Source organism: Dufourea novaeangliae, unplaced genomic scaffold (assembly GCF_001272555.1).
Source record: "Dufourea novaeangliae isolate 0120121106 unplaced genomic scaffold, ASM127255v1 scaffold90, whole genome shotgun sequence".
Classification (NCBI taxonomy): domain Eukaryota; kingdom Metazoa; phylum Arthropoda; class Insecta; order Hymenoptera; family Halictidae; genus Dufourea; species Dufourea novaeangliae.
In genome coordinates this window covers 456,478-473,539 of record NW_015373969.1, presented here as the reverse complement: position 1 = coordinate 473,539, position 17,062 = coordinate 456,478, and the positions used below count along the sequence as shown (strand labels likewise).

Below are 17,062 nucleotides of genomic sequence, written 5' to 3'. Positions count from 1 at the left end.
CGTCGCGAGTGACCCTTTTCCCTCCACCCTAGCGGCGACGGTCAAAGCCCACCCCCTGTACAGGAGTTCTCCACTTCTGTTTTCCACCATCTCCTGGGAGCAATAATCGTCGCGGGTTCGAAAAAATTCCGCGACAGAAGTTAAACAAAGCCTCGAATGAGGAATAAAAAAAGAGCAGGAAAGAGAAATAACGGAGGTGGATCGAGAGAGGCAAGTGGTGGAGGAGAGGAGGGTAAACGGAGGGACACAGGGAGCACGGACAACAAGAGAATGTCCTCGGTTCGACTGTAATAAGGGTGACCAATTTTTCCCCTACGTCCTCTCGCTCCCGTTCGACTGTTTGAACAAGCCTCATAATTAATACGCGCATATTCGCTCCTGGAAAACCCGGGGCAATCCGACCGTGAGAGAAATTTTTTAAAATCCTCCGTATTTGCACTTCATGGCGTTCTTGCGGTTACCGAACGCTTTCCGCGATCTTCCCTTTTCTGTGCGTCTATTTTTTCCGGCTGTTCCTCTTCCTTCTCTCGCCAGGAACACGTTTCTGCAATTGTCGATTCTATCCGGGCTTATAACGCGCGGAAGTTGTTCTTCCATTCCTATCGGGATGCTTCTGCTACTTCATCTGCTTCACGGAATTAGTGTCCGATTGCGAAGCACAGAAGATTTGAGCATTGCGTCTGAAGCTTTTTCGATGAGAATGGCTGTCACCGCGTAATATTCTTCAGTACTGTATTCATAATGTACCGAAAGAGTTGAAGTTACCGGAAGAAGTGAAAATTTGAGAGAGTTTAAATCGAATTCTGTCTTTTGACGGTAATTTTCAACTCGTAGGATCGTCATTCTAATTTATTATTTTCACGCAAAATTTTGTGGTTGTCATTCTTCGTGCAAGCAAGACTGGATCGCGTACCTGGCTCGTTTCGCGAGAGATATCTGTCTTTAAGAGCATTATCCGGATGGTGTACGGAGGTAGGGAGACGGCAAAAACCGTCCGCCCCCTCGTGGTATGTGAAAAATGATGCACAACCCCAATCCCCCGACACATCTCTACCCTCCACCCCCATCCACCCCACCCGGAATGTCCCGAAGGAAGCGGTCCTCCTCGTCGTCTTTCTGGTCCACGACCCAGAAGACGTGTCACGGGCGAGGTTGCATTATTCGAAACGATTAACTGGGCTGACAGTGTTCGTAAAAAATAATCCTGGAAATATATTTTTAATGCCTGGGGATTTATCATTCGCGTCTCTGTGACGGTCGTTTGAAATTTCACGTCGTGGGGTGGGTTTTGGAAAATGTTATGTCGTTAGGGGCGAGTCTTTTAAGGACAAACTTTGCTGTATTATTTTTTTATTGGTTTATCGTGCATGGAGTGATAAGTTACTGGTTTAATTGTTGAATATTTTCGTTGCAGGTACGCTGAAGTATTTTCGAAAGCGCCACCACCAGGGATACGGAACGCCTTGCTCCTATGTGAACCACACAAAGGATTTCTTTATTCACCCACGGTTAACAACGACTTGTAAGTAACCTCTATTTTCTTTTTTTTTCTGTTTGAATCTGTTCTGGCTTATGTGGGACTAATGAAAGAAGTTCGTACGAAATGAAAAGAATTTACTGAATTCAGAATAGAAATGTCTTAATAAACTCGATTCAGAAGAGTTTATTAAGACATTTCTATTCGATCCAAGAGGAAATCAGAACGTCTAGTCGCAGAAAAGATCTTCTCCGGGGGTGTCACAGCATTATAAAGCGAAAGTGCGTGACCTCCTGGCACTCCCTTCTTCCTTTCCCTGTCCACAGAGGCCGCTTGACGTGATGGATACGCGAAAATGTCACCGGCACGGCCCCGGGGCCAACGGTGGCATCCACCCTCTGACCATTATGCTAAACCATTGTCCACTATCTGCCTAAGATAGCCAACGGCTTAAGTCCTCCGTCTGCTCACCCTCTGGTCGAGACCGTTAAAAAATCATTTTCCGTCGGTCCTCTCTCGACTGTCTCTGCCCAATGGAAATTGAATTATTTTATAACTGTCTTTAGGATTCGAGGATAGTGATTAATTTATAATCCGTCATTAGGCGGTAATTAAATTCAATGAAGCGGGTAATATCATGTCACTTCTCCCGGACCGTGTTCTCTTTTTTTTTTCATCCTCCCTCTCGACGAGGATTTCTCCGATTCCCATCCCCCCTTTTTCACCAAGCCTACTCCTCGATGCATCCACCATTATTCGGGCGTTAGGCAAATATACGGAGGAGAGACGACAAGCTCGTCCCCGCGGTTTTTGCCTCGTGAAAATTCAAATGAGACCGCGCGCGCGGCATATTGCGCTGAATCGAAATTAATGTCGCGCAACTAATTATCGGGGCCCCCGAGTCATCGTCGTCCCGTATCGGTCCGGCTCGTGGCTCGTTCCATCGCGCGCCTCCATAAATTTCCCACCCTCGCGCCCCTGAACCCGTATTCCCGCTAATTTTTATTATCCCCCCGCGATAATTCCCAATTGAATTGGAACATAACGTATGGAACACTGAGATTTCCATGAAGAATTGATTTTCATTAATTTCTAGGATTCTGAAAGATTATTGTCATAAAACTTGACGGGTTAAAATCTCATCTTCTATGCGATCATTGAAATCTCTGCATCATTCGAGGGCTGTTTTTTATTGAAAGGGTATAGTCGGATACGGGGGTCAAAAGTGCCCTCAGACCGATTTGAACTTGTGATATACCATCCAACAATACCATGTATACTAAGTTTCAACCCTCTGTCTCGATCAGAAGGGTAGTAATAGGGAAAATTTTGATTATGCGGTTACGGAATTGTTGCACGTCGCTAAATAGGGAAAATAGAGGAAAAACCACAATCCGAAATTTCCCTATTACTTTTTTCATTCTAGTCGAGATAGAGGGTTGAAACTTGATACATATGATATTTTCTTGATAAGCTATCGAATGGTATAGTACAAGTCGAAATCGGTTTAAGGACACTTTGCATCTCCTTGTCCGCCTTTTAGAGAAAACAGTAGCTGAATAGGGCTCTTGGAAATAGTCTATTCAACTGGATTTTTCAAAGTGTTATCGATCATAGCGCGGCGCGAGGATTCTGGCGAGGTGCTCTCGCGCGCGGAGAAGCTTCAGGAACCACGCCAGGATCGGGTGAACAATTGCGGGGCAAAAAGCTGGAGCTGGGCGTCGCGGCAAGAAATTTCTAATTTGCGGTATAATTAAGGGAGACGGGGCAAAAACCATCACGGATTCTACCGCCGTTCGTCGGGAAATCGTGAATTCCGCCCTGCGAATACGCCCCTGCCGCGATCGCGGAATCGACCCAGCGCCGCGCGTTTCAATGTTGTAGCATTATTTGCACGAACAATCGACCGAGGATCGTTCCAGTGTATCGAAGTTAAATAACGTTTCGGTGAAAGAAAAAAACAAACGAGAATTTATTATATTTCACAATAGGTATTTGTTGCAATATCGATATGTTGCACTGTGAGTTGCAAAGAGTGACGTCGAGTTGCTATTAAATTCTCTTCGCCGTTTTTCTTTACAAACAATGTTCTGTACAAACGTTCTTTCCACCTTTTATTACAGGTATACAATAGTGACCGCGGAGGAGTGGTCGAAGTTAATGCAGTTCTATGACGTCGATCATCCAGTCGTCATAAAAAAGAGTGGCTCGGAGTTCTACACCAATCCTGGTGAGTACAAATACATTCTCTCCGCCAATGTTACCTCCAATAATTCTGTAATCTCCGTATAATACTCGAATGAGACAACGATAACACGTTGATATCGTCATATTATTAATTACGTGCGACCAGGAGATTGGACATTGTCCTGCGTGTTCGATGACTGGTGAATCCCATAAAAAGAAAGCGACAAAGTACAAATGGGGGAGGGGGAAATGTGAATTGAATTGATTATAACTTGAGACGGTTATCGTTCGGCGCATGTGCGTCGATAGGCGTATCAATTTCCTGGTAAACCGCCTGGCCGAAGACCGATCGTGCAATTAACGGCTTTCTCTTTATTCCATCCTGGGACCGTTCGATCTTATCGGCAATTAATTTTCGTACGATTCCGGGGGAGTCATTATGTAAACGATCGTCCCTAGGCGGATCGTTACCAGAACGCTGCTCCCCCATGTCTCTCTATCTCCTTCTTTTTCCCTGTGCTTACGTGCCCAGTCTAATTATCGGTACACAATCTGACGCACACTGACATGTGCCGCGTCGTTTACTTTTTTTTTTTTTTCTGTTTTTGGCTTTCGACTGGATCTCGCCGTTGTAACGTGTGTGTATGTCTAGAATATGTTTGTGGCTTAATCGCGCGCAACAGCACGGACTCGTCCGATATATTTCTCTTACTCCAGCTCCAAACTCGAGTTTCTTTTTCTAACTTGTAAAGCTTCGTTAGAATCGTGTGATAAATCTCTGCACTCGAGCTCGTAACCGGGATCTCTCAATATGTCCGGGGTTTATTTGTGGCTTAATCAATTGCGTGGATATTTCTTTTAAATTGACTGATTACGATTTGATCGAGAGAGTGATTAGAATATTGACAGGTCGGCCGAGTTTAAGGGTCGATTTTTAGATCGTATTGTTGCGACGCTATGAAAAATCACTCTGCACTCTTCTATTTGTTGTGATAAAGTTTTCTTAATAAACAGTGTTTCGTGAATTATAAATAAATAAATAAAATACACGTAACAGCATATGCATATAAGAAATTGAGGATTGTTCCAGTTTGTGTGTGTGTGTGTAAACAGAGACATCTTAAGCGAGGAAGTGTGCGTGTATACATCCTCATACCCTCGGTTTACTGTCTTCCCCTGTCGGAGACCTAGCCCAAGGAATAATGCCAGAAGACATTAGCCGTCGATTTACATAAATCCCCCTTCCTACGTTTGTTTCGCCTGCCTCCGTCGTCGGGTACGCTTCTACGGCAGAGCCCAAAGTGTCTCATTATAATTACGAAGTATCCTGAAAATTAACCGACAGAAAAACCGGCACGGCGGGGGAGTAGAGTAGAGTGAAGTGGTAGAGTGGTGGTGCTGGTCCAAATGGGGTTCTAAAAGTTTTCCACCCCTGCTGTAGCCTCTGCCGATTGTCTTTCATTCGTTTGGAATTCTTAAAGTCTCTGGCATACATTTGGACACGCTCTGTAAACAATTATGTGCAAGTTACTTAACCTAGAAAATCATATTTCCAGGGGTTTTATCGTGAAAATACAGATGAGGTGCACATATTGGGACTACTTCTGAGATAACTAATCGCTAGAAATAATTTTTCTTTTACCGGGAGAGGTTGTTTGGGTGTTACAGGGATAAAAAGGCATAAAAGCAATTTAAATATGTTATCATAATTTTGAAATAACTATTTAAGGGTCTAGGTATTAAGGGATTAAACAAAACTCTTAGTGCATGGACGATTAAGTGCCAGTGTATACCAGGCTTAAGATATCTTTAAGATCGAATTATCTGTACCAGAAGAAAAAAAGTGAACAAAACACACATGAAACAAATCCTTGTGCCGTTTAATGAAAAGAAGAGGAATAGGAGGAACGGTAGGAGGAGATATTAAAAGAAGCTAGTCATAGCCGGTACAATTCAATTCCACACACACAATGTCTCCCTTCGAGCATCGAGAGGGCCCAAAACTCCCTCATCAGATTTACGCGGACGTTGAATCGGGGCACGCGCGCTCGTGTGCAAGCAAGCAAGCAAGCAAGCAAGCAAGCAGGCAAGCAAGCAGGCAAGCAAGCAAGCAAGCCCACTTTGTCGAACGACTGATCCTTGTCGTCGAGGCTGGCAGGCAAATTGGCTCACGAACGGTAGCACCAGGGGGGGATATCCTCGAGGGCCTACCGATGTTCCACGTCCAGTTCCGTTGCTCGAGGAACCGTCTTCCAAGAGAAAGAGAGAGAGAGATGCTCCGAGATCCTCTAAACATCCCATTGTCTTGTCCGTCTCTCGGTCGCGGATGGCGCGGGCTTTTTTCCCCGCGACATTTGTCAAGGCTCTCTGCCTCGCCCGCTGGATCCACCGGAGTTGCTGAGCCGCGGCGCGGGCATTTGAATTGCAAAAGTGTGTGGGGACCCCGACGATCGACGAAATAGCCCGGCATCTCGGCTCCGGGTGTGTGGTGTTGTATCCAGTGGCCCGCGAACCGATCGCCCAGATGGAGACGTCGTTTAACAGTTTTAAACCGTGATATCTTCTACGAGGTCCTCGTGCCGCTTGATCTACATCCCCCGATTGATCGTCCTCTGCCGGTTACGTGTTCGTGGTTCGATTAAAATAGGGATACGCTTGGTGACCTATACATATAGGTCTAACTCATTCGGTCTGAACTGTAAGTCAAGCCTAACTATGACCCGTAGTCGCTACTACCAGAGTACTATCCTACGCGTACGTGTCAGTCGGATAATTTTCGGCCATATTTTGTAGTTATACAGGGTGATTCTCTCGCTAGAGGACCCAATGAGAATAGCTCTTGTATCGTTTTTATTGCACAGATTTGGGCACATTAGGAATTCTACTTACATTGACACATTCCGAATAATATAAGACGATCGAACACTCTCCATCTGAATGCACACCTGGTCGGGCGGAGTATTGCGTTATCGCCGGTCCATGAACCCTGGAGAGAGATCGTTAGCCCCCGGAGATCATCGTCTCTTTCGGCTGTCTGCCATTAACCGGGGTGCAGTCGGACGAGAAACATTTCCTTCCCCGGGTTTTCTAGCGGTGATCGCGCTCATGCTGGTGGCCCAGGGGGGAGCGAGAGCGCGCCCGGAGGGTGGTATTCAATCGCGTCACCTCCGGTTCTGTCAACCGAGCCCAGGCGAAGAAGGAGCCAGGGCGATCAGGGTTGTCGAGTGATTGATACGAGGTTGGACGGTGCCTAATGTGCCTCCGCGAACGACGGAGAAAGAAATTGGAAAAGACGCGGAACGAGAGAGGGAGGAAAGGGAGGGAGGGACCACCCTTCGAGGCCTTTAAGAGTGGAACGATCGTCCGGCGGAGGCTCGTTAGTCAGGGCCGTATCAGTCACCGAAAGCAACCCCCGACTTTTTTTTTGTTCACGCGGGGGATACCAACTGCTAGCTCGTGCCCCCACCTCGGTTCACTCTCTTGTTTCGTCGTGGGCTGGTTCGTGCCCTTAAAATGGAGCTAAATTGTCTGTTTGTTCTGGACTCGTTGTCTGGCCCTTCTCGTTCCATAGGGAAGGATCTCTGTAACGTGCAGATATAGCGATGGTAGAGATGTAGATTTAGGAAAAGAGGGATAGACATTTAATTGTTCGTGACACTTAATGAACGAAGTAGAAAAAATTAATCCTTTGACGGTCTGGTGTGTCTACTGTTAGCCATCGAAGCAAAGAAAGTTAACTTATCATGTGTAAGCAAATTGCTAACACACTTGTAACCTTCTCCTGAGTTCAGTAAAAAGGTAGGGGAGCAGCAGGGTAGTACCTATGCCACAGCGCGCTCCAATCGCAAAAAGTTAAATAGGAACGAAACCGTAGAATCGATCCTCGTATGAGAAATTCTTTGATGAATCGAGAACAATGTCGGATTCAGAAAACTTGCAAACGTACACGCACGGTTGAAGAAACGTCCCCCAAACTGCGAAAGAAACGAACAGAGGAAATCGAATTAGTCTCCAGTCCTGGTTCCTTCAACCAGTTCCTCGTCGCGACGCTTTTTACTCGCGCCATCGGGACTCCGAATTCGGTTCTTCCGGGAAGGCCAGCTTTTCGACCCGCGATTAAAAGCCTCGACTATCCTCCCGCTATTCAGCGAGCGCCACGGTGTTTCGATTCCGTGAACGACAGTCGTAAATATCGTTTAGGCGGCAGCCAGGCGCCACAAATCAGCCTAGCTACGCTACTGGGCTGTATCGCAAAACCTAGAAACGTTGGGGAACGAGGAGGCGCCCGCAGAAAGGAGAGGAGGGAGAACGACGCGAGTTTTGGCCCGCCGTCGTTTCGGCCAGTGGGACAGAGACAGACTGGCCTCGAATTAATATTCGGACGGCGATTTAGATTTAGAACACGAATTTGCTGATTAGTTTCCTCCGGTGGCTGCGCGCGGTCGGGTTCGGCTCCGTTGTACTGGTCGTCCTTCCATAAACGCGTCCTCTGGAGGGATCACGACTACGAGATTTAGTCTACCAGGGGGTGGGAACGGTGGTGGTTCAACTTGCCAGGGGTCAAACACTTCAGGAGGGACATTTGTTAGACCTCCTCTCCCGCTGCGACAAGTGCGCCGGACACGTCTTAATATATGCATTCGCCGACCAATGGACACGACTTTGCGACTTGTTCACAGGGAACGGTGGATGCTCTCGAAAATTGATCTCTGTTTCTGGAAGCTGGATGATATTTAACACACGGAAGGCGAACGTTTTTCGATGATCTATCAGACGGCGGTACATACTTGCGTTCAGATAGATCCTTGCTCATCTATCTTTGGACGTGTTTTGGAACAGATTTCTTTGGAATATGTTGGTCTTGTTATAAAATGCTAAAATACATAATCATACGTTTTAGTTAAATTCTGTAACTTGAGATCATGTATGAACTTTCGAAAATCCTGGATCAGAAAGCTTCGATTATCTTTCCAGGAGTTTCAGGACCACAGTTGATGCAGGAGCTGAACATATATCTGTAGGGTAGACGTATAAATGATAACATTAGCCACGGACAATTAAGAGGAGTCATCAGTTCGCGGCGGAGAAAATAACGCCGTGAATTAAAGTGGGAAGCAGGACGGTCGGAAAGTCGAGAGAGCAGGTCAAGTTTCGAAGGGTCGAATTAGCGACATCCCGCCGGTTTCTGGGGCCTGTATCCCCCTCCTTCATCTTGCTCCTTCTCTCTGATCCTGCAGGATATCCCCCACTTGTCTCCGCGCGACGGGGGGGTTCTTTTCCAGCAGGATTAAATGGAGCGCCTAGATGACCGATGCTCGTCCTCTGGTCGCGCGGGAGGGGATCGAGAGACGGTTGGAAAACAAGATAAAACGAGGATAAAGCTCACTTAGAACCTTTCTGCCCTCGTTTACCACTGGCGCAACGCCCGTGGGGTTGTTCCGCGATACTGACAGCGAGGAGAGCCTTCGTTAATCCAGAAGCCTAATCGTACAGATCGCTGGACTCCGGTTTGCCTTTTTTCATTCGTCCGGGAAATTTAAGGTCTCCTGAACAAAGAAGGGCGAAAACAGGGTATTCTTTTTTGGTTAAAGGTAGAGAGATCGTTCTTGATCAAGATTATTCCAGATCTAATGCTTCATCGTACATATTTCGAAGCATTTTTATTTCGTCTTCGAATCTTCGTCATGCCACCAAAATCTTTATACCCCCACGAAATTATTCAGATTCACACGGACTATTGTACCACTTCGTTATACATATATCATCACTGGCTAATTCAGACCCTATTAAACTTAATGGGTTTAAACGATGCAAACTTATATGCGTTTTACGTAACTATTTCAATATTGACACTTTTGTATACTAATGAGGACTTATCCTCGTTTATCCTTATCAGATTATATATGTATTAAATATGATTCTTTTGTAAATTCCCTACGTGAAACGAGCCGAAGACTTATTTGTTTCGCGAAATTGGGGCCGCAAACCACGGTTGCTCGTTTAATTAACTCGTCGATCGGGCATCCATTAGCGTCCTTCCGATTTCCTCGAGACACGCGGCCGGGTTCTCCCGCTGCGGATCCGGGAAGCCGCGTGGTAATGCCAGCTTTTAAGCCCCCGATTACACGCGCGCGACCCGGCTGCGTATATACAACTCTCCTCTCGCGGGTAAGAGGATTATATTTCGACTTTGTTGTGGCGCGTCGAAGACGTTCGTTAGCGAAATGATTGTTACGACGATCTTCTCCTTCTTCGGCCGGCATCGTTAGAGCCCTGAAACAGGGGAGGGAAACCGCGCCACTCCTTGCATTCGGTAAATTCCTTCTGTGCTGTCATCTCGTTCCATTAGCTACAACTTATATATAACTTGCTCATTTCCGCCACTTGGTCGTCTTGTAAAACAATTTTTTATATGTCGCCTTTTGAAGATTTATTCCACAGTGAAAATCGACGATTATCCTTTTCATTCCTAAATTATTTAAACATTACCAAAGAAATATTTTCTTGCATTTTTGTGTATATTAGACGACATGTAAATGATTTACAAGAACAGTTTAACATGTTGAAACCTTCTTTGGACAAAATTTTAATCACAATTTATTAAAATCATTATTTTACTATGCCTTGCAAATCGAGACACGTTCGGGGGTGGGTGGAATGTTCGTCGTACAAGGGCTGACAAGCATCAATCTTTTATTCACGGGATGAATTCCGAGTTATGAATGAAAGTCAACCATGGACCCTTTAATATAATGCCGCGCCGCCTGTTCTTTCGCTTAACGCGGCTTCGATTGTGATCGAAGAGTCAACGGAACTTTCGTAGAAGGGATGTTTCTCCTGATCTCCCGGACATCTAACAAACTTCTTACTTCTGGTAAAAGCAGCCTAGTTTCTAATCCAAATCATAGATTCATGAAATATTTTCTGCTACTGAACTTCCACTGATTTTGTAAAGAGTCACGTAGATGCGATTTTCCGTAACGGAATCACAAATTGTTCGTCTCCTCGAAGCTCGTCGATCATTCGATTTCACGGACTGGGTATGAATTTCCCCTAGAGCGTTCTGTTTTTTCCCCTCTACACTGATTTTTACCCCACACCTCGTGTTTCATTTTTTTTTCTTCACTTTGCTATTAAGCTGATCCCCCGGTTTTCGTGTCATTGCAACTCCTGCGGGACGTCCGATACGATCTGTCCGGCTGTTCGTTTGATTTATCGATCTTGATTAGTTCGGGTGTATTCTATGAAAATGCACGAATACGATCTCTTCGCTTTCGATGCCCCATGTGCCTCAGGTGCAACACAGCCCCCTCGCGTCTATCTCGACCCAGGAATTACACGATTAATTTCAGGGGACAGAGACGCACCGTGTAATTGGATTCGATCACCGATCAGTTGCACACCGCAATTATTACTCGGGGATCAGGAGGAATTCGGTGCCAGTGATTGATCAGAGAAAACCAAATCTTCTAATCAATCTGTAGAACATTTGTAAAAGTAGAATAATAGAATCGATATAGGAGGTGAAACAGTTGGGACCTGGAAGACTGAATGTCAATGGACAGCTATTTCTCGAAGAAGTTCTAATCTTTTCGGAACTCGGATAAATTGTCTTTGGTATTTTCACTGATATCACTGTAAGTAGATTTCTTGTGGAACACGATAGACATTACACGGGAGAGAGACGCGTCTCGAACTCGAGGAAAAGTTCGATTGGGTGTCCCGCGAGGGATTTCCGGACGGGCCGTTTCCACGCACGCGATAAAATCCGAAAGGAATCGAGGGAGGCCTCGATCGCGCAACCCCGAGAAACTTCTCTCCGCTTAATCCTGTCGCAAGTTTTTGCCCCCTTCCCCTCCCTTCGATGCCCGTTTATGGTTTGACTGCCCTCCGATGGCACTTTAGGGAAATACACGAGGAAACCCGTCGTCGCTGCTCCGCTCTATTGGGAACCGCTACAGCCTATTGTGTATTATTAGCCAATAAAACCCACTTGTCGGTTTGTTCGAGACACGCATCGCTGCCTCCTGCGATTCCTCCTTGACTTTCGACTCTCCTCTCTTCTTGCGATTCCTCCTCGACTGTGTTCTCCAAACGATGCACTCCTTTTGCTCGATACAATATCGACGTCTCCTTGCTTCATTTCTTTCGAGAAAATTAAGCCTCGATGGTAAGGTGGGTTTTAAGGTCGTATTTGATAAGGTGGAGTCGAATTCGACTCGAGCTCGTTTTCCTATTTTCGGACGAGTAACCAACGTGTTCATTCACTGGTACGTCTAGCCTGTAGCATATAATAGTATATGTATTGAATATTTACTACAAACGTAATAAGAAATATTTTAAAACGAGAGTAATAAAGAGAATAATAAACAATAGAATGGGGACAGCACTAGAGGAACTATAACTTGGGTCGCGTACGACACTGACTTTATCATTAGAGGGTTAAGTTCCTCTCCTGCCTATGTTTATCGAAGAACAGGTACAGTAGACACGATCTAAAGGGGATGATATACAGCGATAGGATGAAAAGACTTCGAAAACGGGTTTCAGGGGTTTCGTCCGACTGATTCTCAGTCGTCCCACACGTATCCCTGATTAGTTCCAGGTTCCGATTAAACTCGATAGCAAACGATCCTATCGTGCACCCTCTCCGGCAGTCTTGTAATTGGTGGTCCAAGGGTGGACATTTGAAATTCATTTCGAGTAACAGCCACGTAGACCTCTATCCCTTCGTGATTCCCGGAAAACAGGACTGCGATCGCAGTAAACTAAAATCTAATCGTTTTATTTCTTACCGTTTACATAAACCTCCTCCTTCTCATCTTTCGAAATTATATACGCTGCAATTTCGTGAAAAGGCGCAATCGAAGGGGGTGAAATCTATGGACCGTAAAAAGTTTTCCTCGACTCATTAGTAATTCACCTAGTTTTCGCGAAACAGAGGGATGAAGTTCGAATTCGATTGGGATCGAAATTCATCCCCCTGAATTTTGCACTCGATAACGTAAATTTTCATTTTTGACTCGTTGTGAACATTACCCCAGGAGGCGTCTTTGTGTCCAAAAATCGACCGTCGTTCCAGGACAAAACCTCGAAGCACCCCCCTATATACAGGTCGACCAACGTCAGGTAATCGCTCGAGTGGCTCTTCTTGCCTTGGATAGTGGCGCGATACCGCGTAATTAGGAGGCTCTCCCTCGGCCAGAGGGTGGTGGTGGTGGACATTCGAATTCATTCGGGGTCAGAGCGTTCTGAGAGGGATGGGGTGGGTTGGCCCGACAGCAGCCCCTTTAGCGGGAAACTGTCTGAACATGACGTAACGCTCCTGAAAGCCGTTCGAGCTGGTTTTTGCGCTGTCCGGCCAGCAACAATGGCCGCTTCTTACGGCGGTCCTGGTCACCGTATATTATTAATTACTGTATTAATCTCGCCGGCCGTAAGCAATCTATTATACATGGGATAAGAGCCACCGGCCGAGCCGGCGTCGTCGTCGTCGTCGTCGTCGTCAAAATGCCCCCGCCCACCATCGTTCCCTGCACCCCTCCAGCCCCATTTTCCCTCCCCTTTCGGTGACTTTGTAACTTCGCCTGCTCGATGTAATCTGACCCCTTGCGGGGTGTTAACGAAGGATGGTTTCGGGGACGGGGGTGTTAAAGGAATCTTGAAATTGGTCGATCATTCTGACACTTTCCGAATACCATATTTTATTTACCCACTTTTCTATTGAAAACAAACATTCAAAAGTTGGTTGAAATTCATATTTTGTGTTTTTCAGGTCTCTGCGCAGCCTGTATGCTGGTGAGAGTGGAACAAGAACGTCTGGAGAGCCTGAAGTACGAGAGGGCGACGATTTACATAAAATGCGTGGAGGAGAACGAGGATTCGAAGTCGGAGAACGACACAGAGGTCAGTTAGTATAAGCGAACGTGTAATGAAATAATGTTAAGGTTGAATCGGTGATCGAATAAAGGCAATTTCGGAGACGTGGGGCTACAAGGGATTTTTGTTAATGGGCCAGGGTGCAAAGTCACCCGAGTGTCCTGGAAACCGGTCGACCGGTCCAGATTGATGTCGGTCGATAAGGAGGTTGGCCCCCCACCCCACCCCACCTCATTCATTTCACGATAATAATCGTCATTAAGTTTCCCTGACGCGACCTAAAGGCCCACCTGCTTCTTTCCTTCGTCATCGAATCCAGTCCTTTCTTTGCTGTCTCTTTTTCGAACTCTCGACCAGACAGGGTGTTAAGAATATTATAGAGAATATACCAGGTTCCTCGTACCCATGAAGCTTTGTTCCGATGTTAACTTAACAATGTTTCTTCTGGTCGTTTCAGGTGGCTGCAAAGAGACCGAAGATACAGACCACCAGGCCGTCGAGAACACGGCGGAACTTGAAGGGATCCCACGAGCTCAAAGTTTCCTCGGAAATCACCCTCAAGGAGCTAAAACTGATGGTGAGTGATACATACCACGGGGTGAATCATTCTCGGATATCTAAACGTTAAACACTCCATGGATCAGTGACTTTGAACCTGTGTTTAACTAAGTTTAACTATTGGCTCAAGTGTGCCGTGAGAGAAAAGAAGATTGAAAAACACTGCCATAGACGATACGATTTATCGTACAACTGATCGCACAACCGAGAACGTTTCGACAGTTACAATTTTTGCGTTTATCCAACTCTCTGTGCACCTTATCGTACGACAAATCGTGTCGTCTATGGGAGTCTCTTAGAAAGTTCTCAAGATTCAAATAAACCAACGTCCCAACTTTTACCACGTTTTACTCTGCAAACATCCACGGTGCTTTGGTCCAGTGCGCGGTATTAAATCGCGGAAGGGTTAACCCTTGTTCCCCAATCGATCGTAGTTGCTGACAATGACAGTGATCACGCGGTAATTGAAAGAGATTATTGCGGGCCGAGAAACGCCGCGTTTTACGAGGGTGTTTCGTCCCGTTGGACGTAGAAAGAGAGAGGTCGCCTTCTCCCTTGAAGTCAGACACCCTACGAGAGAGAGAGCCAGGCTACTATGCGCGGTTAGGCCTGGTGTTAGTCGGGTTCGGTTCGTTCGGTGGACGAAAGTAGTAAAGCCCCGCAGTTATGGCTGGTTAGCATATGCCTGGGCCCCGGCCAGAGTGTGCTTAAACTATTAAGCGTATTTATATTGCGAGGCTGCGCGGCCCAGTCGTCTCCTTCTCCGTCTTCGGGGCCACCGGCAAAAACTCGAAAGAGCATAAACCTCGCGCTAATAACAGGCCTCCGACTTCTCTCCACTCCACTCCACTTCACTCCACTTCGTTCGGCTCCTATGGATCTTCCTTCCGTCCATGTATACCGGTGCCTAGTCAACTCTTTCTCTTTTTCTCTCTCACTCTCTGTCTCTCCTTGCATCGCGATTTCTTGCGAATCATCCGGTGTCGAGATGTTGCTTCCGTTGATACCTGGAATTTCACGAAATTGAAATTAATGCAGCATCGTACGGTTAATGTAGCAGCTTCTGTGTAGTAATTTAATGTACAGGATACATCATGCTGTATGATACTATTTTACTGATTTCTGTGGAAAATTCGTCTCCAATTCCGATTTATTTGAAGAATATTCGTATCTACATGGGAGGAACCTGAGTTCATAGTTGTTCTCCCCTCTCCGGAATTGATTTTTGTTTGAACCACCTCCGTCCAACGCTGCTACACCCTTTTTTCAGCTTTTTTAATATCCGCTCGCGAGAAAGGCCGCCGGCGTCAATGGGATGTCGAGTCTTCTTCTTCTCATTCAGTGGCCCCTCTCTCCTGTATAGTTCCAGTGACCGAGACCTCGTATTTTGTGTTGGTTTTCGATTACGCGTGTGTCAAGAGCCACCTTCTGAGAGACTGTCAAATCGTACCTGTTACCATCCCCTTGATCGTATTATTCTCGAAACTTCATATTTTTTATTTCATTTCCTGTCGAAATATCACCACCGTCGAGATTCGTTACGAATTTTAGAACGCCGTCTACAATCCAGGGACTGGCTTAACAACAGGTCAGCGAATCTTCTTTCTTTCTTTTCTTCTTCCCCTAGCTAGAAAAATCTGCAGAAATGACGAAACTACAAAGTGACCGCGGTTTCACCGCAATAATTGCGCGCTGCGCAGTCAGTAGTAAAACTCTGAAATTCGAGCGCATCTCGTGCCGCTTCGAGCAGCGTTCTTCGAGCGTTGCTCTTGAAACACGGGCACGATCCATCGATGGATCGTTGTTCCTGGAGCATGAAACTTAAACAGACGGATATTAGACGACGATCCCGGTTCGAAAGTAATATCGTGGACCGAATAGGCGGAAGGGTGGTTGCTGCTGTTGTGTCGTTCGCGGGTCGAGGGGCCGTTCGTTTGACAAAACTCGACGTAACCGAGAGTCGCCCATTTTTTGTCGAACGACAAAGAATCCTCGAATTTCACGGTCGAATGCGCGACGACAAGTCGCGGAACAGGCAAATCGGGACGGGACAATAGCGCTTCGACGATCGATTTTACGTAATCGTCGGTAACGCCAATTGCTCCCGCTGTAAGTATTACTTTCTACCGCATTCCTTGTCACCGATCGCGATCGCCATCTTTTTGTCCAGCCTCCTCCGCGTTGTTCGACCTTTGCCGGTTTCTTTTTGCGTCGCGAATTCGCTCGAGGAATCCACGGAAGAGGAAAAACAATTCGCGGTATGAGTTTCTGGGGAAATTGGAATCACGGAGGGACGGTTCGTTCGCATGGAAATAGGGGTTGTTCGTGACTAATCATTGGTATACGGGTCGAAATCGATTTCACGGAAACCCTTTTGCAAGATCACCGTAGACGATCCAGATACCTTCGAAATTTCGACAAAAACTCGGATACAGTCGAATCGCTGGAATCCCATTCAGTACTCTCCGAAATGGTTCTTTAATTCACCAGCAGCATGTTAGTGTGGGTAATCAAAGAAAAATAGTTTTCCTATAAGAGTTTACGAACCTAATAGTTCTAGTGTTAAAGCAAACGAACTCCAAACCTGAAAACCGCGGGTTACTCTGGATCGTCTACGACTGAAGAAGGCCACGAACGAGATCCAGGAAGAGGGGTAGAAGAAAAACAGATCCGAAAAGATCATTCTGCCGACAGTTTAACTCGGTTTACGTCGGACACGGTATAACCAGGGTGTTCCGTGTGCTCGCGCGCGCGTCCTCTCTTCCCTTCCATCGTCTCGAGTTCGTGGCTCTTTTTCCCGACGGTTACTCGCTCGTAAAACAGAAACCGACCTGTACGTTTACATCGGCACCGTGGAAGCTGGCCTCCCGCAGGACGGACTCGAACGGCCAACGCGAAACCGTTCTCGAGACGGCTTCCACAAATTAAGCAATTACCCCGGACGCATGCTTCTCTCGATTC

General features: G+C 46.3%; 1 protein-coding gene across 1 annotated transcript in view; it reads left to right on the top strand.

Annotated features, from left to right (window-relative positions):
- LOC107186803 (ubiquitin carboxyl-terminal hydrolase 48-like) overlaps window positions 1-17,062 on the top strand; it is a 55,773-nt gene that overhangs the window by 15,109 nt on the left and 23,602 nt on the right. The window contains exons 12-15 of the mRNA XM_015574743.1: window positions 1,415-1,522; window positions 3,601-3,707; window positions 13,440-13,570; window positions 14,001-14,120. Of these exons, the coding sequence (XP_015430229.1) occupies window positions 1,415-1,522; window positions 3,601-3,707; window positions 13,440-13,570; window positions 14,001-14,120 (466 nt within the window). The remainder of the gene's footprint in view (window positions 1-1,414; window positions 1,523-3,600; window positions 3,708-13,439; window positions 13,571-14,000; window positions 14,121-17,062) is intronic.